Genomic DNA, 24,620 nt, shown 5'->3' on the forward strand with positions numbered 1-24,620 from the left:
AAAAAGACTATTGTACCTGAGTTTACTTTCAGTGCTTGTGATTTCATTAGATTATATATGTATAAAAATAATATATATTTATTATATATATAATATATATTTTATATATATATATATATGTAAAAAAAATAAATAGCCCAGTTTACACTTACTCTGAAAGGATGGAAGTGTAATGCTCTGTGGATACAAACTCCTAACAAGTACATTGTTGAACCCCAACATTTTGTTTGTGTGTGATCGGCAAACTTTTATTTAAAAAGAATAATAGGGAGGAACCAACTTTCTTCTGGAAGACCCTTACCTTCTTTGCTTCATGGTCATTAAGGTCAGTTGTATGTTGAAAGGGAGACTTTTGTGTAACCAATGTATTAAATGATTAGTTTTGGAACTATCTCATCCATTGCTCATGGAAATGGGATTAAAATACTCTCTGGTGATGTACTAAGTCTCAGTTGTATTTCCAAATGATTATGCCAGTCATTAAAGAGAAATTTAGTGGAGCTGTGGAAAGACAATCTAATTGTTTGGAGAGGAGTCCAAAAAGGGGCTGGGGTTTTGGCTACTGGAGGAGTCTACTGAGACATCGTGCTGCAGGGGCTGTGAAGTAACAGCAGAAAAAGCCTGTTGTTTTCCTCTGATGCAAAGTTTGGGTTGAACTTTTCACCACTGACTAACGTGCTGCCCAATATCTACTTTTTGTAATTATCAAGAGGAAACCAGAAGGCATCTCAGAGAACTGAGCAGTGAGCTGATAACGTACGGCTGCTCTATTTTTATTATTCTAGTGGGGATTTCTCAGAGATCAGACTTACTAATAAAGAACATTGTTCTTTACAGGGGTGTTTTTCTGTCAGTAACAGTCCCATATGGATGGATTCCAGCACAGCTGCCCAGTGCAGTGCCCTGGAGGAAGCCGTGGGGGGAGCCCAGCACCTGGCGAGTATCACCGGCTCCCGGGCCTATGAGGTGAGAAATGAGTGGAGAGAAAGTCCTCAGCAGAACCTTGTGATGGGAACAATTCTGCCATCATAGGGCACCAGGTAACCATCAGCCATTAACTGTGAAAAAGGGAGTTTTTTGCAGTAATCTCACAAAGGAAGATGTGGAAATTTTGCAGTGAAATTAACCAAACACTGGGAATTTTGCTGCAGGAGGCAGTTGGAGTGAGCATTTGCCTAGTGGTTCCCAAATGCACTGGTTGGTGGCCTTGCTTGCAGTCTCAGGGCCTGGTTGTCCCCTGGGAGCATCTTGTGCAGCCACATTTCCATTGGGATGGCAATCCAGTTTGTGTTACAGGTTTATTTGGGGTAAATCCATCCACCTATTTGTGGGTCACTGCTCTAGGTTACTTCTGCAATTTAAAGATTGACCTTTCAATGTTCCCTGGAGGCATTTCAGCACCTGGCTACTCTTACTGTTGGTTCAACAGAATAAGGCTTTAAGCCCCCAAATGGATGATTTTGTTTTTGAATTGTCATGCAAGGTTTATGGCTGGTGTTGAAATTAGACTTCACATACTAGTAGCAATTTATTTTTAACTTGTTAAATGTTAGCTTTCAATGTTACAAGTTTTTTTTTTTATTGTTTGATATAATATTTGGATGAAAAAAAAATTCTTACAGCTATTTTTAGCCTATGCTGGAGTTGTTGCTTTGAGTATGAAACCTCCTGCTTTGCTCCCAATTCACCTACCTCACAGGCAGGTACATAGATCATATAGCTTAAAGCTTTTCAGGGATTTGAAGGCAGTATTTGAACTGTGCTTGTTCCTGTGCACAGAATAAGTCTGATTCATTCCATTGAACTGTCATTTCTGAAATGTAAACTAGGGGTAGTAATGCTTTTTCTCTTGCCTTTTTTTTCAAAAGGTGAACAAAATTCTCATAATGAGACCATGTGTTATACACTGTTTAGTGCAGATTGCCTGCTGTGCACTGACTTTCATCATGCATCAGGCAAATTAAATATCCAAAGTGCAATGTACTGAACTCATTACACAGAGTTAATGATTATTGACTCCATTTAGGGTTTGTGTTTCTAAGCGTTTGCATTTCTTTCTCAGCGTTTTACAGGAAACCAGATAGCAAAGATTTACAGCCAGAATCCTGAGGTCTACAAGCAAACTGAGGTTGGCTTAACTTCAATACCTTTATTGGCAAACACAGTCGAAAATCTTCTAAAATTAATTTTGTGGGGATGTTTTTACAGACCTTTTTACTAAAGAGTATTTTGATTCTTGTGTTTGAATTTAAGCCTGAAATTGAGCATTATATTTTTTTTTTGTTTTGTTAAATTGTTAGTAGCTGGGCAGTTTAAAAACAGACATCAGTTCTATTTTGAATGTTATATTTGTCAAGCTGGTGAACACAGCTTTAAACTGAAGTTGCTGGGGGAGGGGAACTTCAATCCATCCCTGTTCTACCAGTTTGATGCCAGTGCTGAAAATAGATACCCAGAGCCTGGAGAGGGATGGCAGGAGAGCACTTGAAGAGCATCATCAGCCAGTAAATCTCCTTCACTGGGGGGCCAGCTTTAATGCCTGTGCAAACACATGGGGTATAAACAAGAGGAGTTAGAGATGTGCACACACCTGCAGGGTTATCGTCCTATTGGCCTCATGGAGACACGGCGGGATGGCTCCTGTGATTGGAGTGCTGGAATGGAAGGATATAAGCTCTTGTAAGCTGGTTAATATTCAAGAATCACCTCTTCTAAGCTCTCAAGGGATACATCCCAACAAAGAGTAACTCAGGCAAAAACATCAGAAAGCCTGTGTGGATGAACAAGGAGCTCCTGGACAAACTCAAACACGGAAAGCAAGCCTATAGAGGGTGAAGGCAAGGGCAGGTGATCTGGAAGGATTACAGAGAGATTGTCTGAGCAGTCAGGGATCAGGTTAGGAAAGCTAAAGCCCTGAAAAAATGAAATCTGACCAGGGACATTGAGGGCAACAAGAAAAACTTCTGTGGGTATGTTTGTGATGAAAGGAAGACTGAAAAATGTTGGCCCTCTCTGAAGGGAAGTGGGAGACCTGGTTACCCAGGCTATGAAGAAGGCCTGATACTCAATGACTTTTTTACCTTGGTCTTCACTGGCAAGAGCTCCAGGCACATCACCTGAGTCACAGAAGGCAAAGGCAGGGCCTGGGACAATGAAGAACCACCCAGGGTAGGAGAAGGTCAGGTTCAAGATCATCTAAGGAACCTGAAGGTGCACAAGTCCATGGGACCTGATAAGATATGTCCGTGGGTCCTGAGGAAACTGGCAGATGAAATGGCTAAGCCACTATCCATCATATTTGAGAAGTTGTGGCAGTCTGGTGAAGGTCCCACTGACTGGAAAAGGGGAAACATAGCCCCTATTTTTACAAAGAGAAATAAGGGAGAGACAGGAAGGCCGGTCAGCCTCAACTCTGTGTGTGACATGGAGCAGATCCTCCTGGAAATTATGCTGAGGCACATGGAAAATGAGGTGGTTGGTGACAGACAACATGGCTTCATCAAGGGCAAATCATGCCTGACAAATTTGGTGCCTTCTGTGATGGGATTACAGCACTGGTGGATGAGAGAAGAGCAACTGATGTCACCTGTCTGGATTTGTGCAAAATACTTGACACAACATCCTTGTCTCTAAACTGGAGAGACATGGATTTGATGAATGGACCACTTGGTGGGTAAGGAATTAGCTGGATGGCTGCACTCAAAGAGTTGGGGTCAAGCGATCGATGTCCAAGTGGAGACCAGTGAAGAGTGTGTTTCCTCGGGGGTTCGTATTGACACTGGTGCTGTTCAATGTCTTTATCACAACATGGACAGTGGGATTGAGGCACCCTCAGCAATTCTGCAGTCAACACACTGGAGGGAAGGGATGCCACCCAGAGGGACCTGGACAGGCTGGAGAAGTGGGCCTGTGCAAACCTCATGAAATCCAAAAAGGCCAAGTGCCTTCCATTTTCCACTGAGGAGTTACTTTGATTCTATCAGTACAAATTAATTGTATAATTTTGTTGGTTTCCTTCTGATTTTTAATTTTCAGAAATCAACTTGCAGTTCCATTACTGTTTCAGTTTGATGTCTCTGTATCTAGCTGGGACCGAAATACCATGGCTTGCAGCAAGTAAAAACTCCATGGAAAAATGATGCAAATGAGAGAAAGACTCCTGTCCTATGATTAGAATATGCCAAACATCCAGACCCGTGAAGCCAGGCCACTCCTGTATTACTGCAGTTCTTGATAGCATTAATCATATTTTTTTGTGTTTTTTAAGATCTCACCCCTGCATGAAACAGTTAATTTCATGAGAAAGTGAGTTGCAAAGTTGATCTATATTTTGTGTGAGAATGCTTAATTTTTAATTTTTTTTTTTCTTCTTCTTACACGTTTTCATTGTATAAGCTTTACACTAGTAAGGTGTGGGATGAAACAGAACATTAATACAGTCTGAGCATAAGCTTCAGACTAAATTTAGAGAAACATACGTTAATGGGGGGAAATGGGTCTGTGGAATCGAGAACTAGTCAGGCCAATTTCAGTCTTTGAGGGTTGGTTGCATTGATGGCACCTTTTAGCAATAAAACTTATGCAAGATGTTGTGTTCAAGTCCAAAATATCTCCCTGCCAGCGTTGCTCCTGGGGACCCTCAAGAAGAAGCACTTGAGCTGTTAGCAGCTTGGCAATCTCAACGACATGTGGAAGGTGGATGTTTTTCCTCCTGTAGGTCAGCTTGCTAAACTGGCTGATTCACAGTTTAACTTCATCCTTTTCCCTTCCATTTCAGGCAGCTAGTGCCCACTGGGGCACCACAGAAGGTAGGCCTTTGTTATCTAAGCAAAATGTGATATATTCTTGGGGAGAGAAGCATGAAGGGCATCATTAAATTTCCTGGCCATTATAAGCACCTCTCAGAGCTCTGGCTGTGGACTGTCCTTGAATGCTGTGTGAAGCAGTGGGTTTGTGACCATTAATAAAACACCTGTCACTGCTGACTCACTGGACCAGTAGAGACTGGATTCTGTTCAGTTATTGGGTGACAATCATATTTCTTCTCAACTAGTCACAGCACAGAATAAGGAATTTGTCAGCTTCTGTGCCAGCTTCTTGGGAACAGACAATGCTGGATCATGCAGAAAGCTTGATGGCAGCTGATTAACTTGAGAGTTCAAATGGCAGATGTGAAGTGGAAGCAAGTTCATGTTGGATCATTGTGTTGTGTCATATGGCTGGGGCATTTTTTGGCCAGTATTAGAAGCCCTGCAGCTGAGTTTAATGCAGTTGGAACATACCCTGAGGCAGAGCTGCAGGTAGCAGTTCAGTTTAAAGCCTATTATTACCATCTCCTGGGAGTAATTCCTGGGAGGTCTGGGGTCTCAGCTGGGAGGAAGGCAAGGAGTCACATAAAGGTGCTGGCAGAACTTTGCCAGAGCTTCTAAAAAACTTACAGACCTGCGCTTGGGGTGGACCAGAGCATGGTTTCTGGGCATTTCCCCTGTCATCAGCATACAGGTGGTTTTGTGATTTGTTTTTTTTTTTTTCCTTAGAAAGTGTTTTCCCTTGAAATGAGATTCTGTAATACAACGAAGTTGTGAATTAATTAACGATAACACAGAGTATGCTAATATACTAGGTGTGTTTTGCATGTTCAGAATGCAAAGCTATTAACAGCTCTTATAATGCAGTTACTTCTGGATTGATATCTGCTGTATTACTGAGACAGTCAGAACTGAATAATCCTTCTAGGTGTATTTTTGTGTGTTTTCTGTGCCTAGCATTAAACATCTATTAACATTTTCTGCTTTCAATTACTTAATTATTTACTTTCTTTGAAGTGAATACTGATGGGACTCACTATCTCTCACTTTTTCTTGCAGAGAATCTCTTTGGTTAGTAGCTTTGCAGCCTCCCTTTTCCTGGGAACTTATGCACCCATTGATTACAGTGATGGTAAGTATGTGGGCTTTCCTCGTAGTAACAATTAAGTAGGAAATTTTCCTCTCCATCCCCACCTTACATAAAAGGGGGACAAGGTTTCTGCTATTTTTTTCAGCCTTTAAACATCAATGACAAGTATATTAGATTTTAAGCTAAGTTACTCCTTTCAGTTTGTTGCTTCTTTTGGCAGTGCTGTCAGCTGTGCTCATCTATCCCCATCATACTGTGATTACCACTTCTATAAAATGAATCCACAGAAAAGATTCTTAAATGAAACCATAGCTTTTTTAATTGTTTTTTTTTATGTAATAAGGGGATGTTGAAATATCTTTTAAAGGCATCAAAAAGTTGTGGATTTCTTAAGCTAGATTTCAGAGTTCTGACATTAGTTCTTGCGTTTGCTGGTTTAGCTCAGAGTTGCACAGGATGTGGACATGAAATTTATTGTGATTATTGTTTCCCCGCCTAACTGGAGTGTGGTTCTTCAACAGAAGGATATTTTCAAAATGAACTAGAAAAAAAAGCATAAATGAAGCAAAAAAGTACTAAACCCAGTTAAAAAAAATAAAATCTTCCGTATCTCTCTATTCATCGTAACAAAGACAAAAAAGTGACAAGGCTACTGTCTCTCTTTTCTATTGTGTGATATCTCAGTTACCCAGCTTTTAAATGGCAATTACAAAGGAAACCACTTTCCTGGGAGCTGTGGTGTTATTTCTAAATAGCATTTTTGATTCCTTCTCTGAAACTAGAAGAAGATGTATTTCAGAGCTGAAAGGTTAGATAACAAGGCTCTCTAAGGAATTTTTGCATTATAGAGATGTAGTTGGCACCCATGTGTTAAGACCAACTCATTTTTTCTCCTTTGTTGTTCCACCAAAGCTCATAGGAAAAGACAGGACACCTCAATTTTAGCTAATGGACAACTTTCTTGATATCAGATCTTCCAGTTATACTTGAGACCTTAAAAATTGCAAAGCAATCCATGCTTATTTTGTGGCACTTGTGAGATTATTACCTTTGTCTTCTGGTTCTGCTCTGTTGCCAGGTATTTTCACCGGTGAATTTTATTTTTTTTGTTGTATTATTGGCAACAATAACTCCTGAGAGATTTGCACTTTGCTCCTCAGCAGGCCCAAATACTGAGCACTTCAGCTGCTCAGCCACCCACAGAATAGCTCCATGTCCTGTATTTCAAGAAGATATGGTGAGATCTTCAAGGTGCTTTTTTTTGTGAAGAAATATGTTGCTTTTAATTTTTCAGTGAGAGCGAAGTGTTAATTTTGATTCAAATGTTTAAAATTATACACATCAAAAATATCTTGGGCCTGAGGTGAGTTTTTTAAAATAATGTTACTTTTCTATTTGGAAGCAAGTGGAGGAAAATTGTACTTCTTCAATTTAGGAACATGAAAATTTGAGTGGTTGAAACCAAGAATATTTTAAACTACGAACACTTAAAATTTGCTTAATTGGAAAATTTTCTTAGAAAACGTGTCACGTTTTTCAAAGAGCTCCAGGAGAACCTGTTCTGTTACATCTCTGGATATTTACAGAATTTGAATAAATGTTATCTCCTGTTTAGAGCATGTAAGATTATTAATTGTGTGGAAAAAGACAAGAGAACTAAGCAGTTACAGTTCTCTTTACAAGACAAAAGATTTTCAAGCATTGTAATTTTGCCTCATTCATTCCTTTCTTCTGTTGACATAATGAGAGAGAATTCTAATTCCAGTAATAAAATATAAGTATAGTGTGTGCAGTAGTTATTTGGATGCAGCTGAAAAACTTGTTTTCTTGTCATCTAGAATTTCTTGCCATTCACTTGATCTTTTAAGTTGCACCTGTGTATTGTAGTTTAAAATGCATCTCTCAAAATAATGTTCAGATAATAGACCTATTCTTCATTTCTGTAGGTTTAACTTCGGGTCATATCATCTTTAAAAGACCTTGTCAAATTGTTTAGCTCTGCACAATAACTTATCCCTGTAAATTCGCAGGTTATTGTAGGAAATGTGCTATTCAGTTTCAGGATTTTTTCCTTTTCTTCTTAAAGGTCCAATCTCTTATGGTTCAAATCACTCCTTGTGAATGGCTGAGCACACCGGGTGATTTATTTTAAAAAAAAATGAAATTACCTTCTAGTGGAATGAAGAATTATTTTCATTTATATTGTGCAGATGTTAAAACTAAGATACATTTGGGAACACTTGGGGCATTGTTTCTTTTAGAAGACACCTTAAAGAACAGTAATTCAGCTCTTGACCTAGAGAAGCTTTATCTTTTGAAATGCTTTTCTAAGAGCCTTAGGCAAATCATAGCTTAGCATACTTGTTTTTTGTTGTTCTATCAAAAAATGATGTGTTGGACCAAGGCCTTTTCAAAAGGAGTGTGGTGGCCTGAACTTACTCCTAACGTAGCTTGTGAGGTGTCAGCAGTTACACTGCTCAGGGTTTTAGCTCACTGAGAAAGCAATCCAGAGGGGTGTAATACAGAGGCACTTACCTGCTTATAAACATGTGCAAATATTGATCTTTACTTTGTTGATTAATAAAACCAGTTAGTCTGCATCCTTCCATCCTTGTAATGAAAGTGTTTGTATTCTCCCCCATCTCCCCAAGTGTTCAAGCACTTAGACTTTTTTGTATGTAATAAATATTAGCAAGTCCTGATTGTACTCCTGGTCATTTTATGCTAAAAGTATGCATCGAAATACAGAATCCTATTCATCCACATATTGACCTTTTCCTCAGTCCTTACTAGACCATGGCCTTGGCTTTTGACCTTCACTGCTGGTGAGGTATCCATTTGGAGTGACAAGTGGAAGGGCTGCCTTTGATCTTTGTTTGTTTTCTTCCCTTAGTTCTCAGATTATTACTAATTTTATATATTAAACTTTGTGGTGTAGATTGTGACTGTGAGTCCTAAAGTTGGGAGCTCAGTGTGCATCACTCCTCATATAATCAAAGGGGCATTCAGCTCTGGTTTTTACTTTCCAATGACTAGAGATTTTCATGCCCTCAGTCGGATAGGATGAATCCAGGCCAACAGATTAATAGTTCTTCTAAAATAGTTGTTTCACATCTTTTAAATGAGTTTCTGAGGTTGGAGGAAATTAGCTCGTCTCTCTTTTCTCAGGGCCCATTAAAGTCTTTGTGCCACTGTATCTACCAGTCAATAAACTGAAGTGTTTTTTTGGTATAATATAAACCTTCAGTTATAAAGGTTAGTGATTTTCCTGTTTTATGCAGGAAAGATTGGAGGCTGCCCTTATGTCTTGCAAAATTGCATTGGAGGATACTGGTTAAATATTTCTCAAGGTTTACAGGGTGTGGAGCAGGAAGATTTTTTTCAAAAAAATCCAGAGAAAACAAGAAGTAAAATTTTCCCTAGTAAAATTCCTATTTATTTAAAGATTCTGTTCCTCACTAATTATTGTAATTGGGTGAAGGGGTTCTTGGCCTTTTAAATTAGAGACTTTTCTGGGAAAAGTTATAGATTTATGTATTTCCTTGTAGAAAGCCTTCTTGTGCCTGAGAACATTGAACATGCAGCTGCTTACACCCTCTGCCTCTGAGAAGTGCAGACGGTGACTCTGGTCTGAGTTTAACTTGGCAAGACTCAGTTTACCCTTGGAAGAAGGGGATGGCTGGGTTTAAATCTAGCTCTTTAGAGTGATCCTCCTCAGAGAACTGAGAGAAGCTTGGATTATTCCTGTGTCTCAGCTGGAGAGCTCAACACTTTCTGTTTACAACACTGTGTGGAGCACTAGGTCCAGACCTGGCTGGTAGAGTTTAGGATTGGACTGCACAAATGTGTAATCCCTTTATAAATGTTATTAAACTTGTTATTAGGCCTATGTAAAAAAGGCTGCTGGGAGTCGATAGGGTGGGCTCATTCGTGGCTGTGTAACCAGCAGTAGTGTATGTGTGGAGTGTGTTGCAGGCATGTGCCCTTCTGCAGAGTATAAGCAGCACTGCTGGAACCTTGTGATGTGCTGGCTGAGATGTGGGCTGCATCCTTTTTTTCCTCTACCAGCATAACAAGCCTAGTTTTGTCCCACAGGCACTGCATATGGCATCAACTTCACCATCTTTATGATTTTAAAGATGTACTGAATGGAAATTTCAGGTTTTCCACTGTGCTCAACCAAGAATATGCCTATGTTTCTGAGATAAATAAGTCATGGGCTAAATGGTCTTTTAAATGAAAATGCTGTTAATCTGGAATAAGACTACCACGTCCCTGAGCAGCACTAACCAGAAACACATACAGATTTTGAAGTCTAATAAAACGTGCAATTAAACGCATCTTAGAAATGTAAGCAAGGGGTGTGGAGTGCTCAGGAAGTTATGTAGATATGGCCACTAACTAACTTCAATTAACTTTTAAACCGGCAATAAAACAGTGAGGAAAAAGCAATGAGAAACCAAACCAAAACTGCACAGTCCTTCCTTAGATGTAGTAATAATTCTGCTGAGGAAACAGATGACCAAACCAGTTATTTAGGTTGTAAGGTTACCCTCTTGCAGGTGTCGCAGTTTTCAGCTGGGCTGTTCAGCATTTCTGAAAATCACGACTTTGGTATTCAAAACTGGACTTTCCAAACTAATCTCAAAATTAGAGGCTATGTTTGAAAATTTGTCCTCGTGCTTTTTTTTGACTTCTAAGCTTATTTTTTTTTTGTCGTCTCTGAAGAGGGAAACATCGATATGGAGGAAAATTAGTTAGCCTGGATTTAGATACTTATAGGCTTCTCTGCTCAAAGGTTGGAGCAGTGTAAAGCCATCCCAACCAGGGAGGGATTTCTTCACTGTTAGGTCTCAGGTGAGCACAGTATGCCTTCAAGTCACAGTGCTGCGTCATCTTTAGTTAACTGTAGTGAAGTCTTTATCTAAGGTGGATGATTTGAGGAACAGTTGATGAGGAGACATAATTATTATTATTTTTTTTTTTACTCTTAATTTGGGAATAACTGAATTGTCTAGTGCATTGTGCATCAGGGAAGCATTTTCTACTACTTTTCCGGGTGAAAGCTCTCCAGAGGCTGAATTATCAGTATCCTTTATGCTTAGAAGAGCTGAAACCATTCTCTTTGAATGTAAAATATAAATCTGTAAATTTTCTGTTGGCAGAGTTTTCTGATACAGTGCTGTCTTTTTGTTTAATCCTGTACACTTCCTGTTTTGGTCTGTCTTGTAGGTTCTGGTATGAACTTGCTGCAGATTTGGGAAAAGGTGTGGTCAAAGTCCTGCCTTGATGCTTGTGCACCTGGATTAGAGGAGAGACTAGGATGCCCTGTACCATCCCATTCAGTCCTGGTATGTGCCTGTCTAGAGGAGTTAGAAGCAACAACTGGGGCTTTGTGCTGAGAGCTGTGCTAAAAGCATTTCTTGGAGTGTATTTGTGTGTGCAGAGAGACACAGTGCATGTGCAGCTATCCTCAGAGCAAAGCTTCTTGATTTAATATTTCCAGGTGTGTTGTGAATGTGTCTGCCAGAGCATACATGGAAATCATTAGCTGGCATCCACCATAGCTTTGATGTCTTTGGATTCGTGCATGCCCTGGGCTATGATGAGAGAATTTTTGGTTTATGCTCCAATGATTGGAATCTTTGGGGTTCCCTCCCATGCCCACAAGCACCTGGTCACTGCAGAACTGTGCATGGGTGTTTATTACTGCAGAAACACAACCCCATATTTGCATTTCTTTACAGAGACCTTGTTTTAAACAGTTTGTAGAGTTAATGAGGTAATCTTTGTGAATAATTTGGGATATTTAAAGCTCCTCAGTTTGTGTAGCATAATGGTGAAATCAAATCAAGCCTCGTGTTTCCTAGACTAAATGAGTTTAGTGTTACTACCCAGCACATGTAAACCAGCATAGATACCCATCACCTGATCCCTCTGCATTCAGTGCTGATCTGTAAAGGAGAGGAAGATATAAGAAATCGTTATAGATGTCCTTGTACATATAGTTTTCTTCTCCTAATTTTTCTCTATGGCTTTTATGGTTATCAAATATGGCTTAAAAGAACACAGTTCTTGACCTCTAAAATAATAGGGGTCATATTCCAGCATTTTGTGATGTGATGTGATGTTGTGTTTCCTCTTATGTTTGCATTGAATTTCTAATTTCTATGTATTAATATTCATGTATATGTGCAAAACAGATAGGTGTGTTTATGTTACTTGATGTGAATAACTGGAGAAAACCCCAAGCTAAAATGCTGCTATTTACTAGCCTATTTCAATATCTAATCTGGGAGTATTTCTGTATGGTTCTCAACAACAACAAAAAAAGTGAGTTATATTTTTTTAAAATATTCATTTATACCTGAAATGCACAAAATTGTTATTGTAGCTGCTGATTTATTTTTTTTTCAGTTCTATGTTGTAACACATCATGTCATACATTCCAAGATTACATTCCAGTTTTTTTGAGCTTTTTCTCCTCTCTTTCTTTCTTTCTTTCCTTAGGGGACCATTTCTCCATATTATAGTCAGCGTTATGGGTTTAGCCCAGACTGTAAAATAGTAGCATTTACAGGAGACAATCCAGGTGAGATGATTAACTGTGTAAAATTCAGTGAATATGGTTATGTATGTACTAAAATTCCAAATCAATCTCACTGATTCTTAGATGCTCCCTTTACAATGAAAGAATATTGTGTTTATCAGCATTAATTCTTCTTTCCAACACCCTTCCATCACTGGTTCTTCTGAGACGGAGATGTCTTGGATGAGCTGTGTATGACAAATTAAGTCTCTTTTACCAAGTAATCAGGGATGAATTCATTTGCCTCTTGATAGTTTCAGTTTTTGTTTGCCTGCCCCTAAGAAACTATCCTTACTATGAGCTGCCAACATTTTAGCTTAGAAAATATGAATTAAATCCATTGTATCTTTTCCAGCTAAAAGGTGGAGATGGATCTCATTGTCTTTTTCTGAGAGTTAAAGCTGTCCTTTTGTCAGACTGATAGATCTCAGTACAAGGGAAGGTGATAATTTAGGGTCAGTTTTTTGAATCCTGGAGAGTGTTTCAATGTAGGGCAAATTTTTCTGTTTCTCAAGACTGTGAAAATAAAATACCCATATTACAGCAACATATGCAGGTCTGAATCATGATGGAGGCTTCATCATGATATATTTTACATTCATATTCTGGGAGTTGGGTAAACTGCATTTTCCAAGAGTCCAGTTTTTTCTTCTAGAGATTCAAATCCAGCTTAGTCCAATAAATATGTGAGTAGTCTGATGGAAGTGGGAGTGTTTCTCCTTTAAAGTGTGTTGTTAATCAAGGGTCCACTCTCTTTTAAACCTGAATACCTAAACCATTAGATAATTATGCAGTTCTGTAGTCTGTTGTCTTGAGCATTTCGATTTTGTTAAAAGTCCCTCCCTCACCCAAATGCTTTGCCCATCTTTTATGGTGTATAGGCCAAGGCCATCGGGAGCATATTTGCCATTTATATTGAACTTTGGGATGGTGAATCCAATGTATTACAACCTCTCATATAATGGGCTTAATTGAGTCAAAGAACTACCTTTTTATCTGGTGGTTTTTTTGCTTTCAGCATCATTGGCAGGGATGAGACTTCAAGAAGGAGATATTGCAGTAAGTGAAAACATGCTCCTGAAAACTGTCCATATCCTCTAATACTTGAAATACATAAAAATGTAAATAATTGTAGGTTATCGGTTAAATATACCTGCTAGTGTTGATTTTCTGTTTATTGGATTTGCACTTGTTTTATATCTGTCAATCTGTAAGCTGCCTGAAAGATTTTAAGTAAACTCTTGTGATTGTTTTTAACTAATGCTCCATTAAAACCTAAGTCTCCATCTAGTAGGTATTTCACTGGCATGACAGCCTAAGTCAGAGCTAGCTTCGACACGAATCCAATTGACTTAATGCGTAATTTAAAAACAATTAGTGGTAATAACAAATGGTTTTAATTTAATTTCTGTATTGCTTTCCATGCACATTGTGATAACGCTTCAATTACTTTTTTTTTTCCCCTCCAGATTAGCCTTGGCACAAGTGACACACTGTTTCTGTGGATCCAAAAGCCGACTCCTGCCTTAGAAGGCCATATCCTCTGCAATCCTGTTGATTCTCAAACATATATGGCACTTTTATGGTAGTATCGTTTATTTTTTTGTACATCTGGGATCAATAGCATATATTTCCTTCTCTGTGTTAGTGTTTTTTATTTCTTTTGCAAAATGATAATGAATAGAACATTCAGCATTCTCTACGGTATATTGCAATCTACTGCTGAAACATTTCCATCAACGTTATAGTGTCCCTATTGTTTAATTTGAGTAACTGAAACTGCAGAGTTGTGGAGGATGAATTCTCATGGCAATAAAAAGCTGAAATTATTTTTGTGTATACGTAGAGCCAGTTCACCGTGAATCTCAGGTACTACATTTAATGTGCAGGAATAACAAATCTTCTGAAATAGAATGTGAAATGTGTGAATCCTGACCAGGCTGTATAACAACTTCTATGCTCTTCTAGTGGTCTGGGCAGGACATAAATGGAGCAGGTGAAGGTTTCCCTTCCAGAGAGGAGTATGATCAGTGCTGTTCAGGGATGTGTTGGGCTGTGCATGAGGAAAATAGCGAGATCTCAAGAAATCCAGCTGAGAGAATGATCCTCGTGGCAGCTCTTGGCTGCTGTGATCTGGGAGTTGTTTGGTCCCACTCCAGTCAAGTAGGTGGAAAGGTGGCCTGAAGCTATGTTTGCTCTCACTGAGTCACTGTATTCCAGACTAAAACTTCCAAACCAGGTCATAGTGTTTAGGCAAATATTTTCCAGTAAGACACAGGTAAATTTTGTGTCTAAATCCCCTGGATTGTAGATGCTTGTAACTCAAAACTTCAACAAAGACCAAGTCTGCCTTTGAGCTGTAGTGTTGAGTCTTACCTGTGCAGTAGTAGATGACAGTGGGAACAGTGTCCATGAAATTGAGCTCAAAAGCATGATGTGGATTGCAAGTTACTCACTTTCATAGTGTGATTTCCTAGCAGGTTTTTTTTGTTTTGTTTTGGATTTTTGCTTGTTTGTTTGTTTTTTAATTTACATTTGAGTTTCTCTTTTACCCAATATGTTCCCTACTTTTCCTGTGTAGCAGAGCTATATAAACCTGCTTGTAACAGGAAAGGAGTTATTGAAGCATTTTTCTGAATAATTGTTACACTGCTGTTCTTCGCTGCAGCTTAACGTGGTTTGTTGGAGTGGGCAGTGCTGAGTTAATAGCTTCTGTTCCTCCTGCCTACTAATTTCTGACCTGACAGTTTCCTTTTTGCACCAATGCACCCTTTATTTCTAGAATATTTGAGTTAATAGGGGACCCTCAGTAAAAGAAGAGTGCCTGAGCTACCAGGCAGAGTATTTATATAGAAAACTCAAGTAACTTCAGCTGGTGCTACTAAGCAAGTTCAAAAATTTCCTTGCTCTCATTTTGGATATTTCTGTGCCTCTCCTACTGAGTTTGTCTCATGCCTCTGTATTGAAGAGTATTCAAACTGCTTTCCCCTGGGTATGAGTCCAATGCTGCAGTATTTTGCAGGAGTGTGATATTCACAAAGAAAGTGACTGTATAAAGGATGCAAAGACCATAAGCACTGAAGAGATGCATATTTTACTGCATGGTTTGTTTACTGGCTCTGGACCACAGCCTGCAGATGCAGCTGTTGTGCCCTTCCTTTGCCAGATCCTGGCAGAGAGCTAGACCCCGTAAGTCTTGTTGGACCCAAGCTGGTTCCATACTGGTACCATGTTCCTGAAACAATAAATGCAATGTAGAGACACTCTTTCTGCTCCTTGCAGAGCCATCTCAGAGTGAGCTTTTGAGCGTGGTGTCAGACTGCTTCTCTGAGGAGGTGTCTCAGCTGTTCAGAGCTAGGCTGGGTTTAGCATGACCTGGGTTTAGACTGGATCTAAGCTCATTCAGTGGAGATGTGTATACCAGCATCTCTGCACTACGTTCCTCAACATCTCATGATATTTGTTTTCTCTCTTATCTTGTTTTCTCCCTCTCTTTCCATAATGAAGTGATTATATCTCTTAACTTGGCCACCTTTATTCAGGTGATAATCTGAACACTGATATCGAGTAAAGGAACAAAACACTTTAAAAATCTGGAGCCAAATGTTTTGGAAAATACATACGGTATGTTTGTGTGTTTCAGTTTTAAGAATGGTTCTCTGATGAGAGAGAGGATCAGAGATGACTGTGCTTCAGGCTCCTGGGATGAATTCTCCAAAGCCTTATCATCAACCGTTGCTGGAAACAATGGAAACTTGGGTATGAGCCTTAGCAGGACTGGGAGTTTGAGGGTTTGCTTAGACACATACTTGAGTGGTGTTGTACCTACTTTTTACTGATGATAAAGGCCAAGAATTAAATTCACTAGAGCAAGGGAAATTCATGATATGTACTTAGAAATGCTGTATTTACAGCCTAAATGTCATAATAGTATTTTCCTTCAATATTTACTAAACGAGATAATTATATTTATGGAACTTTTTTGGTCATTGAAAGGGTGTTAGTAACATCTTAACTGTAGAATGTTTAAAACTAGTAATTTCTGATTGAGGCTTTCTTTAAAGTTTCTTTGTTTTTCTGAAGACTCAAACCAAGTGAATTAAGTAGCTCCATGTTATTTCTTTCTCAGTCATAACTCTAGAATTTTGTTCATGCATATTGACAAAGAAGTGATGCCAAGGGATACCCAGATTTCCTGCATTTTCCCCAGTGTATGTCACAGAGTCGTTTTATCCCTGTTTTTCTCCTTGTTTTGGTAAGGGAATGAAATGAAACAAAATTGTGATAATGGAAATATTTTTAAAATACTAATAAACCCATGGATTTGAAGTTTTACATTATTTTCTTTCCTACAGTTTAACATTTTACAAGTCTATTATATAGCTCTGGAATAAGCTATTGAAAGGTGAGCTTATATGTAATCAAGATTAAAATTAACCATTGCAGAGCAGGATTTGAAATCATTACCATCATCCTAGGTGTGAATTGATATGAATAAAATGAATGTAAACATTGCAGGTAGTAAAGTTTTTAAATGTAGCTGTTTAAGCTATAGAAGACTTTTACTCCTTAGAAGAGTGAGTTTATGGTACAGCCTATTGACACTGTGTGATTAGATTTTTCATTTTTAGAAACTCTGTTATGTTGTCTGTCAAATCCAATCTCTGTGGGGTTTTAAAATGACCAGGAATCTCTTTTCACGAGAAGACAAATCAATTCAGGTGTTTTAGAAAATGTGAAGAAATTATTCTAAAATCCCAAAGTCAGCCAATTTAGACAGTATTAAAAAAATTGCAAGTTGATGAAAATATTGTTGCTGATATCAAGGATACCAGGACAGGGCCTTAAAGTTTTAAAATATGTGTTATAGTATTTTCACTTGGATCCTCTCTAAATCCTCTATAAAATGGGTATTTCATGGAAGTCATCCCCAATAACCTGTATGATAGAATAACCCCTGAGTATATATGCAAAAATGCAGCAATCTCCATAATTTGAGTGCCTGGGGGAATCAGAGCTAAGGTGTAACTGGTTATGCACCCACCCTTTTATCCCTTGTTCCCCGCACTCCCTGCTGGGTGAGGAGATGCCTCTGCAGAGGTTTGGGGGTCAGAAAGGAAATTTTGGGATATACATCACTTGACAGGACCTGCAGATCTTTAACACACAGTGTTGCTTACTGGCAAGTTTTCAGAATGTTTAGACAAAAAGGTTATGTGTGCTAAGGCACAGAATTATTTTTTGGTGGTTTTTTTTTGCCTCATAACCAGAGAGCACATAGGGCAGCACAATCTTGTTCCAGGGTCTGCATCTTAGAAACTCTCCTCAGTTTATTAGCTATTCTCTTCAGTTTTTCTGTCCTCATTTTTTTTTTTGGTCTCCTCTCTTGAATATCTTTTCTTACCAACCTTTCTTGCCATTAACACAAAAGAAATCTCTTTCACAGTTTTTTCTACAAAGCATTGCTGCATTTCTTCAGATCTCATCAAAACTATTCAGAGACCAGCTCTGCTTCATGACTTAAAATATCCAATGTTCTCTAATAAGCTCATGAAATCTAATCCAGTGTATGAAGTGTTCCAATATTCCTGTACTCTTCTTATTAACTTGTCATTTTTTCTGTGTGGTTTTTTTTCCTTCTTTCACCCTTGCATGTGACCTACTCAGACTATTTCTACTATGTGTGATGTATTATCTATGTTACTTGCATGTATGCAAGTTCTGGTGGATGTGTCCTCTTTTGTGGGCTTGGTGTTTATTACACTGTTGGGATGCCTAGAGCCAGACGTGCTGAAGACCCACATTTTGTAAACTGAAAGAATCATAGAATATTCTGAGCTGGAAGAGACCAATGGGCATCTTTGAAATCCAGCTCCTGGCTCTGCACTGGAGAGCCCCAAGAATTACACCATGTGCCTCAGAGCGTTGTTAAGAAGTTAAAGTTGATAAATGTGTGGACTAAAATTAATAAAGAAACAGGCTCTCTGGTGATTCAAATGTCCAAATCCATGATAAACACTTACTATCACTTTAGCTGTGTGCAGAAATAATATTCCAACTTCGGGCTGGGAGCAAACACGACACTCTTTCATGTTCCTTGGTGCAGGTTTCTACTTTGATGTGATGGAAATTACTCCTGAAGCAGTTGGGATTCACAGATTCAACAGAGACAACCAAAAGGTAGTAATAATCTATTTGATATCTCAAACCTTGAAGGAGTGATGTCAAGGTTACAAATCTTTGCCATTATCTTCCCCCCCCCCTTCTGTCTGAAATACTTGTTGCCAGTTATTGATGCAAGTCCCTGGGATGATTTTTATAAGGAAGTATTTGGTCTGTAGCTTAAGAGTATCTACAGTGCAATGTCTGAACTAGAATTTAAATGGGTTTTTTTTATAAAATATTTTCTTTACTGGAAAACATGGATTTACTGAAACCAACACTGTCTTTGAAACAGGATTAACTTTAAGCTTATTGAGAGCTTAGTACACGTACATGACTTGGTCCTTGTCTTCTAAATTTCATGAAGCACAGATAAGAATGTGTTGAAACTTTGGGCTATAATATTTTGTCTTTTATCTTGCTCTAAATGTGTATGTAAACTAAAGACATCATTTTGCTGTCCTGTGTGTCTTGAAGTAACCTACAAGCTATATAGTGGTATGAAAGTAAACACAGGCTCAAATCCAAGTGGAATAAAAAAGAAATTCAGTTATGGAAAATTCTTTTTTTTTCTTTTGTGGAATGGATGTTGTTTAATGTCTGGCTTTCTGGGTGATACTGCGACTCAAGAGATGTCTTTGATCAATCATGACTCCCAGTTGATTAGACCTCACGTAGGTGAACAGAGATTGATACAATCTTGTGTTTGCAGTGTAGCACTAGTCTCATAAGTGTTTGCCATTAAATAAATGCTTAATCACTTCTGGCTGTTATACAGATGTAGACACTTACTGTAGTGCATTGAAAAACTCAACTTCTTGTGAAATATTCCTTATATTTGTTTGTAGTTCATTATTTTCCAGCTTCTGTTACCTTTCTCATATTCTGGTTGACAAAAGAACAGGAAAAATGTTATATATAGAAACTAGCTAAATTAATGAAAAGATTACATGGTTTCCCTTCAGTGCAGGCAGAAATATGTATAAACTTCTGTGACGTTGCTTAATGCACCTGAATTTTATCCACTTGCTTTAATTTTATATTTTTGAGATATTAATTCTTAAGCAGCCCTTGGTGCTGGGAAATGCACAGAGAAGGGTTTACAACTTGCTATAGAACCTCTTCCTGTTGTGCATTGATTTCAAGTTTGATGGATTTGCCAACAGCACCGAGGAAGTGGGTTGGGTTCTCTGTCGTGAGTCTTTAGGTCCATCTTGTGTGTATGGTTGAAGAACTGGGACCTAGATGGAAGAAGACCTCAGGGTGAAGACAAGGATAATCAACTTTAAATCTGTCTTGTGTTTTTAACCACTCTCCAACTTGGCTGGGCAAGGTGTTGATGCATTCCCTCTTTGATACAGGTTTCGGGCTTTCCAAAGGAAGTGGAAATACGAGCGTTGATTGAAGGGCAGTTCATGGCCAAGAGGATTCATGCTGAAAAGCTGGGGTATAAAGTCTGTAAGTATGATGAGCAGCTGCAGAACTAATGGCACTGGAGACCAAACACAAAGGTGGGAGCCCCCAGCAGTAATGTCAGTGTTGTGACTCTTGTCCCGCCTGATGGAGACAGAAACTGGGATGAATTCTCAATTAGTCTCTTGGAAAAACTATTGATGGTGTGTTGGGTGCAAGGTTTTGCAGATGTAACTTTGGCAGAACCAGTGGTTTAATTTTGAGATAACTTCTTTTTCAAGTATTCTTGCTGTCTCGTTTCTAAGCTGCATTGGGAATTTTTAAATAAGAGTTTGGGCTTTGGTAGCTTGTTAAGGGAAAGGAAGACCAGCCCTCTGTCTGAAGCACAAGACTGTAGCTCAGAAAATCTGAAATCCATGTTCAGTTCCTGGATCTTCCATAAACTGGTCACTTATCTCATTACCTCAGTTTTCTGTTAATAAAGCAGAAGCGCTTTCCTTGTCTTGTGATTTAGAAAAGAATAGACTCTACTTCCTAGAATTTGTTATATGAATAGGTTTTAGCACATTGGAACAACAAAATCAGCCAGTGTTTTACCTATAGAAGTGGGACCAGATCATTACTAGGTGTACAGTTCTGCAAAAAGAATACAATCAAGTCTGTAAGATGTTTTATTGGTGTTTCCTGTCAGTGTGTCAGCCAGTGGCATCTTAAAATTACTGAGTTAATTCATCTGGAGGGTTTTTAATCAATGTTTCATTTTTAAAAATCGTATTATTTTTATTTACATCCTGACCTCCTCGTTCACAAGACATTGCTTGACTCCTACCTCCAGGCTTTTATCAATAATCATGAAGGATAGAATTCTTTTATTGTTTATTTTTAAGAGAGAACTCCAGGAGCTGAAAGTTGAGAAAATATAGAGATACTGGAACAAATCACAAGGCTTGACAACACCACCTCATAAATTTACGCTGTAAAGGTTTTCCTGTTATATATTTTCTTATATACTTGAAACTGTATTTATTTGGGGAGGTTATTTATGGAGACAGGCAGAGTTTCAAATAGATTGTGTTTAAAATGCCTGTTTATCCTTCATTCTTAGATTCTCCTGTACCAAAATCTTGGCTTATATAGCCTAGAAAGCTCATGGCTGAAGAGGACACCTCTGCATTCTGTAAATGTCAGGGGTTGGACAAGCACTAGAGTGTGAGAAGAGCTATTTAAGATATCAGACAACTCTGACATGGAAACAAATGGGGAGAAATTATCTGTAAATACATTTAGGGTGAGAAGGACAGCCAAAAATCTAACTAGTTTTAGGATGTGGCTTAATAAGCTTTAAGAACTCTTCATTAATACTTCTTTAAAATGCTGTAGATGCCTACAGTAAAAAGGAGATAAGTGTGATTGGATTATGCTCCTGTAGATTTGTTGGAATAGTTTATACTTTTGTTTTGCTGCATCCCTAGGGTTTTTTAGCTATTTGGTAACTTAACAGATGAGTTGCTTTAAAAAAGAACTGCTGTACATAGTGTAGGCTGTGTGCATCTCCCATTTCTCCTTAGTGGTATTATTTAAATGTCATACTCTGTTATTTGTGTAGTGATGGCAGGCTCACATCTGCATTTGTTGTGTGACAGCTCTGAAAACAGGGTGTATTCAGAATGTATTTCAGGGTATGGATGAGCATTGTGGGAATTACTCCGGCATTGCCAGACTTTCTCTTGTTTAATAGCTGCTGTTTTTCCAGGCTGGTTTTTTTCCCCTTTTAATGTGATTTAAAAGCTTATTTACTTTTTGGATGAAATACACAGTCAAGACCCTGGTGTTTGTTCAATTCCTTTTAGGCCTTGTCTACATTGGGAATTTACTTTGATATTTCCCGGAATCAAGCTGATTTACATTCAGAAATATAATCACAGAAGTGTAAATCTTGAATTTTTTTTTTTTTGTTGTTGTTGCTCTTGTTTAGACCAGTGAGAGAACACAGTACTAACTTCTCACAAGATCTGGAAAGTTATATGATGACACCTATTAAAGTGATCTGTAACAGACATGTGCGTGACATGGTCAGTCACAACAAATGCCTTGCTGTGGTGCCTTGAGATTTGTGTGGTGCATATGAGTCAGAAACCTGGCTAAGAATTTCTCCAGCTCTGGCACCAAGGTGCTGGAAAAATGATTTTGGCAGCCGTGAGCCTGCCTCTCTGTTCTTGGGCCAAATGCAGTTTGGATGACTGTAATCAGAAAAGCAACAGCGTACGTGAGAGAGAATTTTTGTAAAAATAAATAAATAAAAATCCGACGTGTAGAGTTCTTAGTTATGCACTGTGAACAGGACAAACATTAGATAATCCCTTAGAATTTGCTTTCAGTTAATGAATGTATTATCTTGCCAGGAGCAGTATTTTGAATCCTCAGTCTCACTAGTGCTGTGGGAAGAAGTGCAATGATGCTGAAAGAGCCTTTCATAGGTGAGGTTTCGGTCCCAGCTGGTTGGGTCTGGTACATTATAGATCTTATGTAAATTACAAATAATAGTTTAAAATACCCCTTGAAATAGCTCTTCAGGTGCTGTTTGTGCTGCCTGCAGGCCTGTGCTCGGGTTTCAGTGCAGCCCCGGTGCCAGTAGAGGGCAGGGGATTCTGTCTGATGAATTTTGTCTTTGAGGTTGGGATGTGTGTGTCAGCCTTGTTTTGAAAATGGCACAGAGTCACCAGATGATCCTTAGTAGAAAGGTTAAACCTTACATTAATTGTGATTTAAGGCTTTTAAAAGTGTGTGTCACTCTGTTCTAATTGCTCTAATCTTTCTCAATCAGATTCCAGGGGAAATCATTCAGTAACACCCTGTATCCTGTTTTGCTTATGTGCTTAAGAGGTGGACTGAGTGTTGGATCTAGAAACAAACAAGTGAAGTTTGGTCTGTCCCTGTTGTTTACATCCTCCCATTCAGAGATTCATGCAGATAAGGTGAAGTTTTGCTGTTCTGCCTTTATTTTCCTGAATTTTGATGGTATCACAAACACCTTCTGTTTTGTCACTTCCTTTTACTCTTGCAGCCATCCCCCTTTGAAAGCTGAACTGTCAACAGCAGTTTAGAGGCTGGACATACAGCCATGCTTGCTACATGGTTTGGGGACTCTCTGAAGTCAAAACCATGGTAACTTTGTAGAGAAATGACAGTGTCTGCAGCTCAGTGACACAGGTGATCACAGCAGCCATAAAGCTGTCAGTGCTATAGACTGATCTGGCAGTATATACTTTAATAATCTTGACAATCACTTCAGAGTTGCTTCTATTCCTGACCAAGAAATCCTAAAGTTCACCCTAAAATTGACTGACTAGAGAATGTTGCAGTGGTCCTTGCTTGGACCTTGTGAATCTGTCCTGGTGAAGACTAAAAACCTGATTATTTTTGGGAGCAAAATCTATTCCCCTACCTACTAACAGATGAAGTAAGTACTGTCATGATGTATGCTACATATGCTGAAGGAAAAGAACACACAGGTAGGGGTTCTGGTGTTGGTCACACATGTAGTCAATAGATATTTAAATTATATGCTGGTATACAGTGTAGAAACCTTCATGTCATTGGTAATCTGAGCCCTAAGTCCATACATACTGAGTCAGGTGTGTATTAGAATTGTGTTAAATAAGCCTTTATGGGACTGCAACAGCAAATAATAAATTCTACCTTGTAGGAAGACTGATTATCTGGGATGGAGCCTCTGTTGAAGCTGTAAACTTTGGACAGGGCTTTCTGCCTTCATGTTGTTGTGCCTGTCAGTGATTTCATAGTACTCCAGTTGCCCAATGTATTGTTCTGTCACATTTATACCTTTGGGAATCTTATTCTACCACGTAACTGTCATCAGCAGGGGCAGGTGGATAGAAGGTGCCGCATTTTACAAGTCAGACTTTGCCCATAAAACCCTGTGTCTGTCATTATTGTGTAATTTATAGTTTCTTACGTACATAAATCCATCACTAGCAAATAATGTTGGTGCCCTGAATTCTTCTGACCATACTTGGGGCTTAAGTACTGGCTGGGGTGACACAGACATGCCTTGGCTTTGCACTGGTGTAAGAACGAGCCAATTTTTTTCAATGAGGTGCATTCTTGAACAAAACAGCAATCCTGCAGTGCTTGGAAAAGAAAAGGGGAATCTCAGTGTGTGCTGGGTTTGATTTCTCAGTGGTTAGAGGGGGGACTTCTGTTTCTGAAGAATTCAGTCTAAGATTACATGAGGGCAAACTCCAAGGTGAAAAATTTCCCTTTTCTTCAGGTGGTGTTTTCTTCCGATGCTCTTTTCAGCAGGCTGAAGTTAGCAGTAATGTGTGGCTCTTTGTAAGCAGGGAAGGCAGTCTGATGGTGTGAGGAGAGCTCAGAAAATAGAATCATGGAATCATTGAGGTTGGAAAAGGCCTCCAAGATCACCAAGTCCAACATTTGACCTAATACCCCCATGCCCACTAAACATGTCACGAAGTGCCACGTCTACTTGTTTTTTGAACACTTCCGGGGATAGTGACTCCACGGCTTCCCTGGGTGG

General features: G+C 38.8%; 1 protein-coding gene across 3 annotated transcripts in view; it reads left to right on the plus strand.

The window, feature by feature from the left end:
- Positions 1-24,620, plus strand: part of XYLB (xylulokinase) — an 89,376-nt gene that overhangs the window by 11,207 nt on the left and 53,549 nt on the right. For all 3 annotated transcript variants that reach the window (XM_027648508.1, XM_027648507.1, XM_027648506.1), the window contains exons 6-15: positions 838-966; positions 2,063-2,128; positions 5,868-5,940; positions 11,131-11,249; positions 12,409-12,490; positions 13,506-13,546; positions 13,957-14,072; positions 16,131-16,246; positions 18,594-18,667; positions 20,011-20,107. In XM_027648508.1, the coding sequence (XP_027504309.1) occupies positions 838-966; positions 2,063-2,128; positions 5,868-5,940; positions 11,131-11,249; positions 12,409-12,490; positions 13,506-13,546; positions 13,957-14,072; positions 16,131-16,246; positions 18,594-18,667; positions 20,011-20,107 (913 nt within the window). The remainder of the gene's footprint in view (positions 1-837; positions 967-2,062; positions 2,129-5,867; positions 5,941-11,130; positions 11,250-12,408; positions 12,491-13,505; positions 13,547-13,956; positions 14,073-16,130; positions 16,247-18,593; positions 18,668-20,010; positions 20,108-24,620) is intronic.

Source organism: Corapipo altera, unplaced genomic scaffold (assembly GCF_003945725.1).
Source record: "Corapipo altera isolate COAL_440 unplaced genomic scaffold, ASM394572v1 47, whole genome shotgun sequence".
In the NCBI taxonomy this organism is placed as follows: domain Eukaryota; kingdom Metazoa; phylum Chordata; class Aves; order Passeriformes; family Pipridae; genus Corapipo; species Corapipo altera.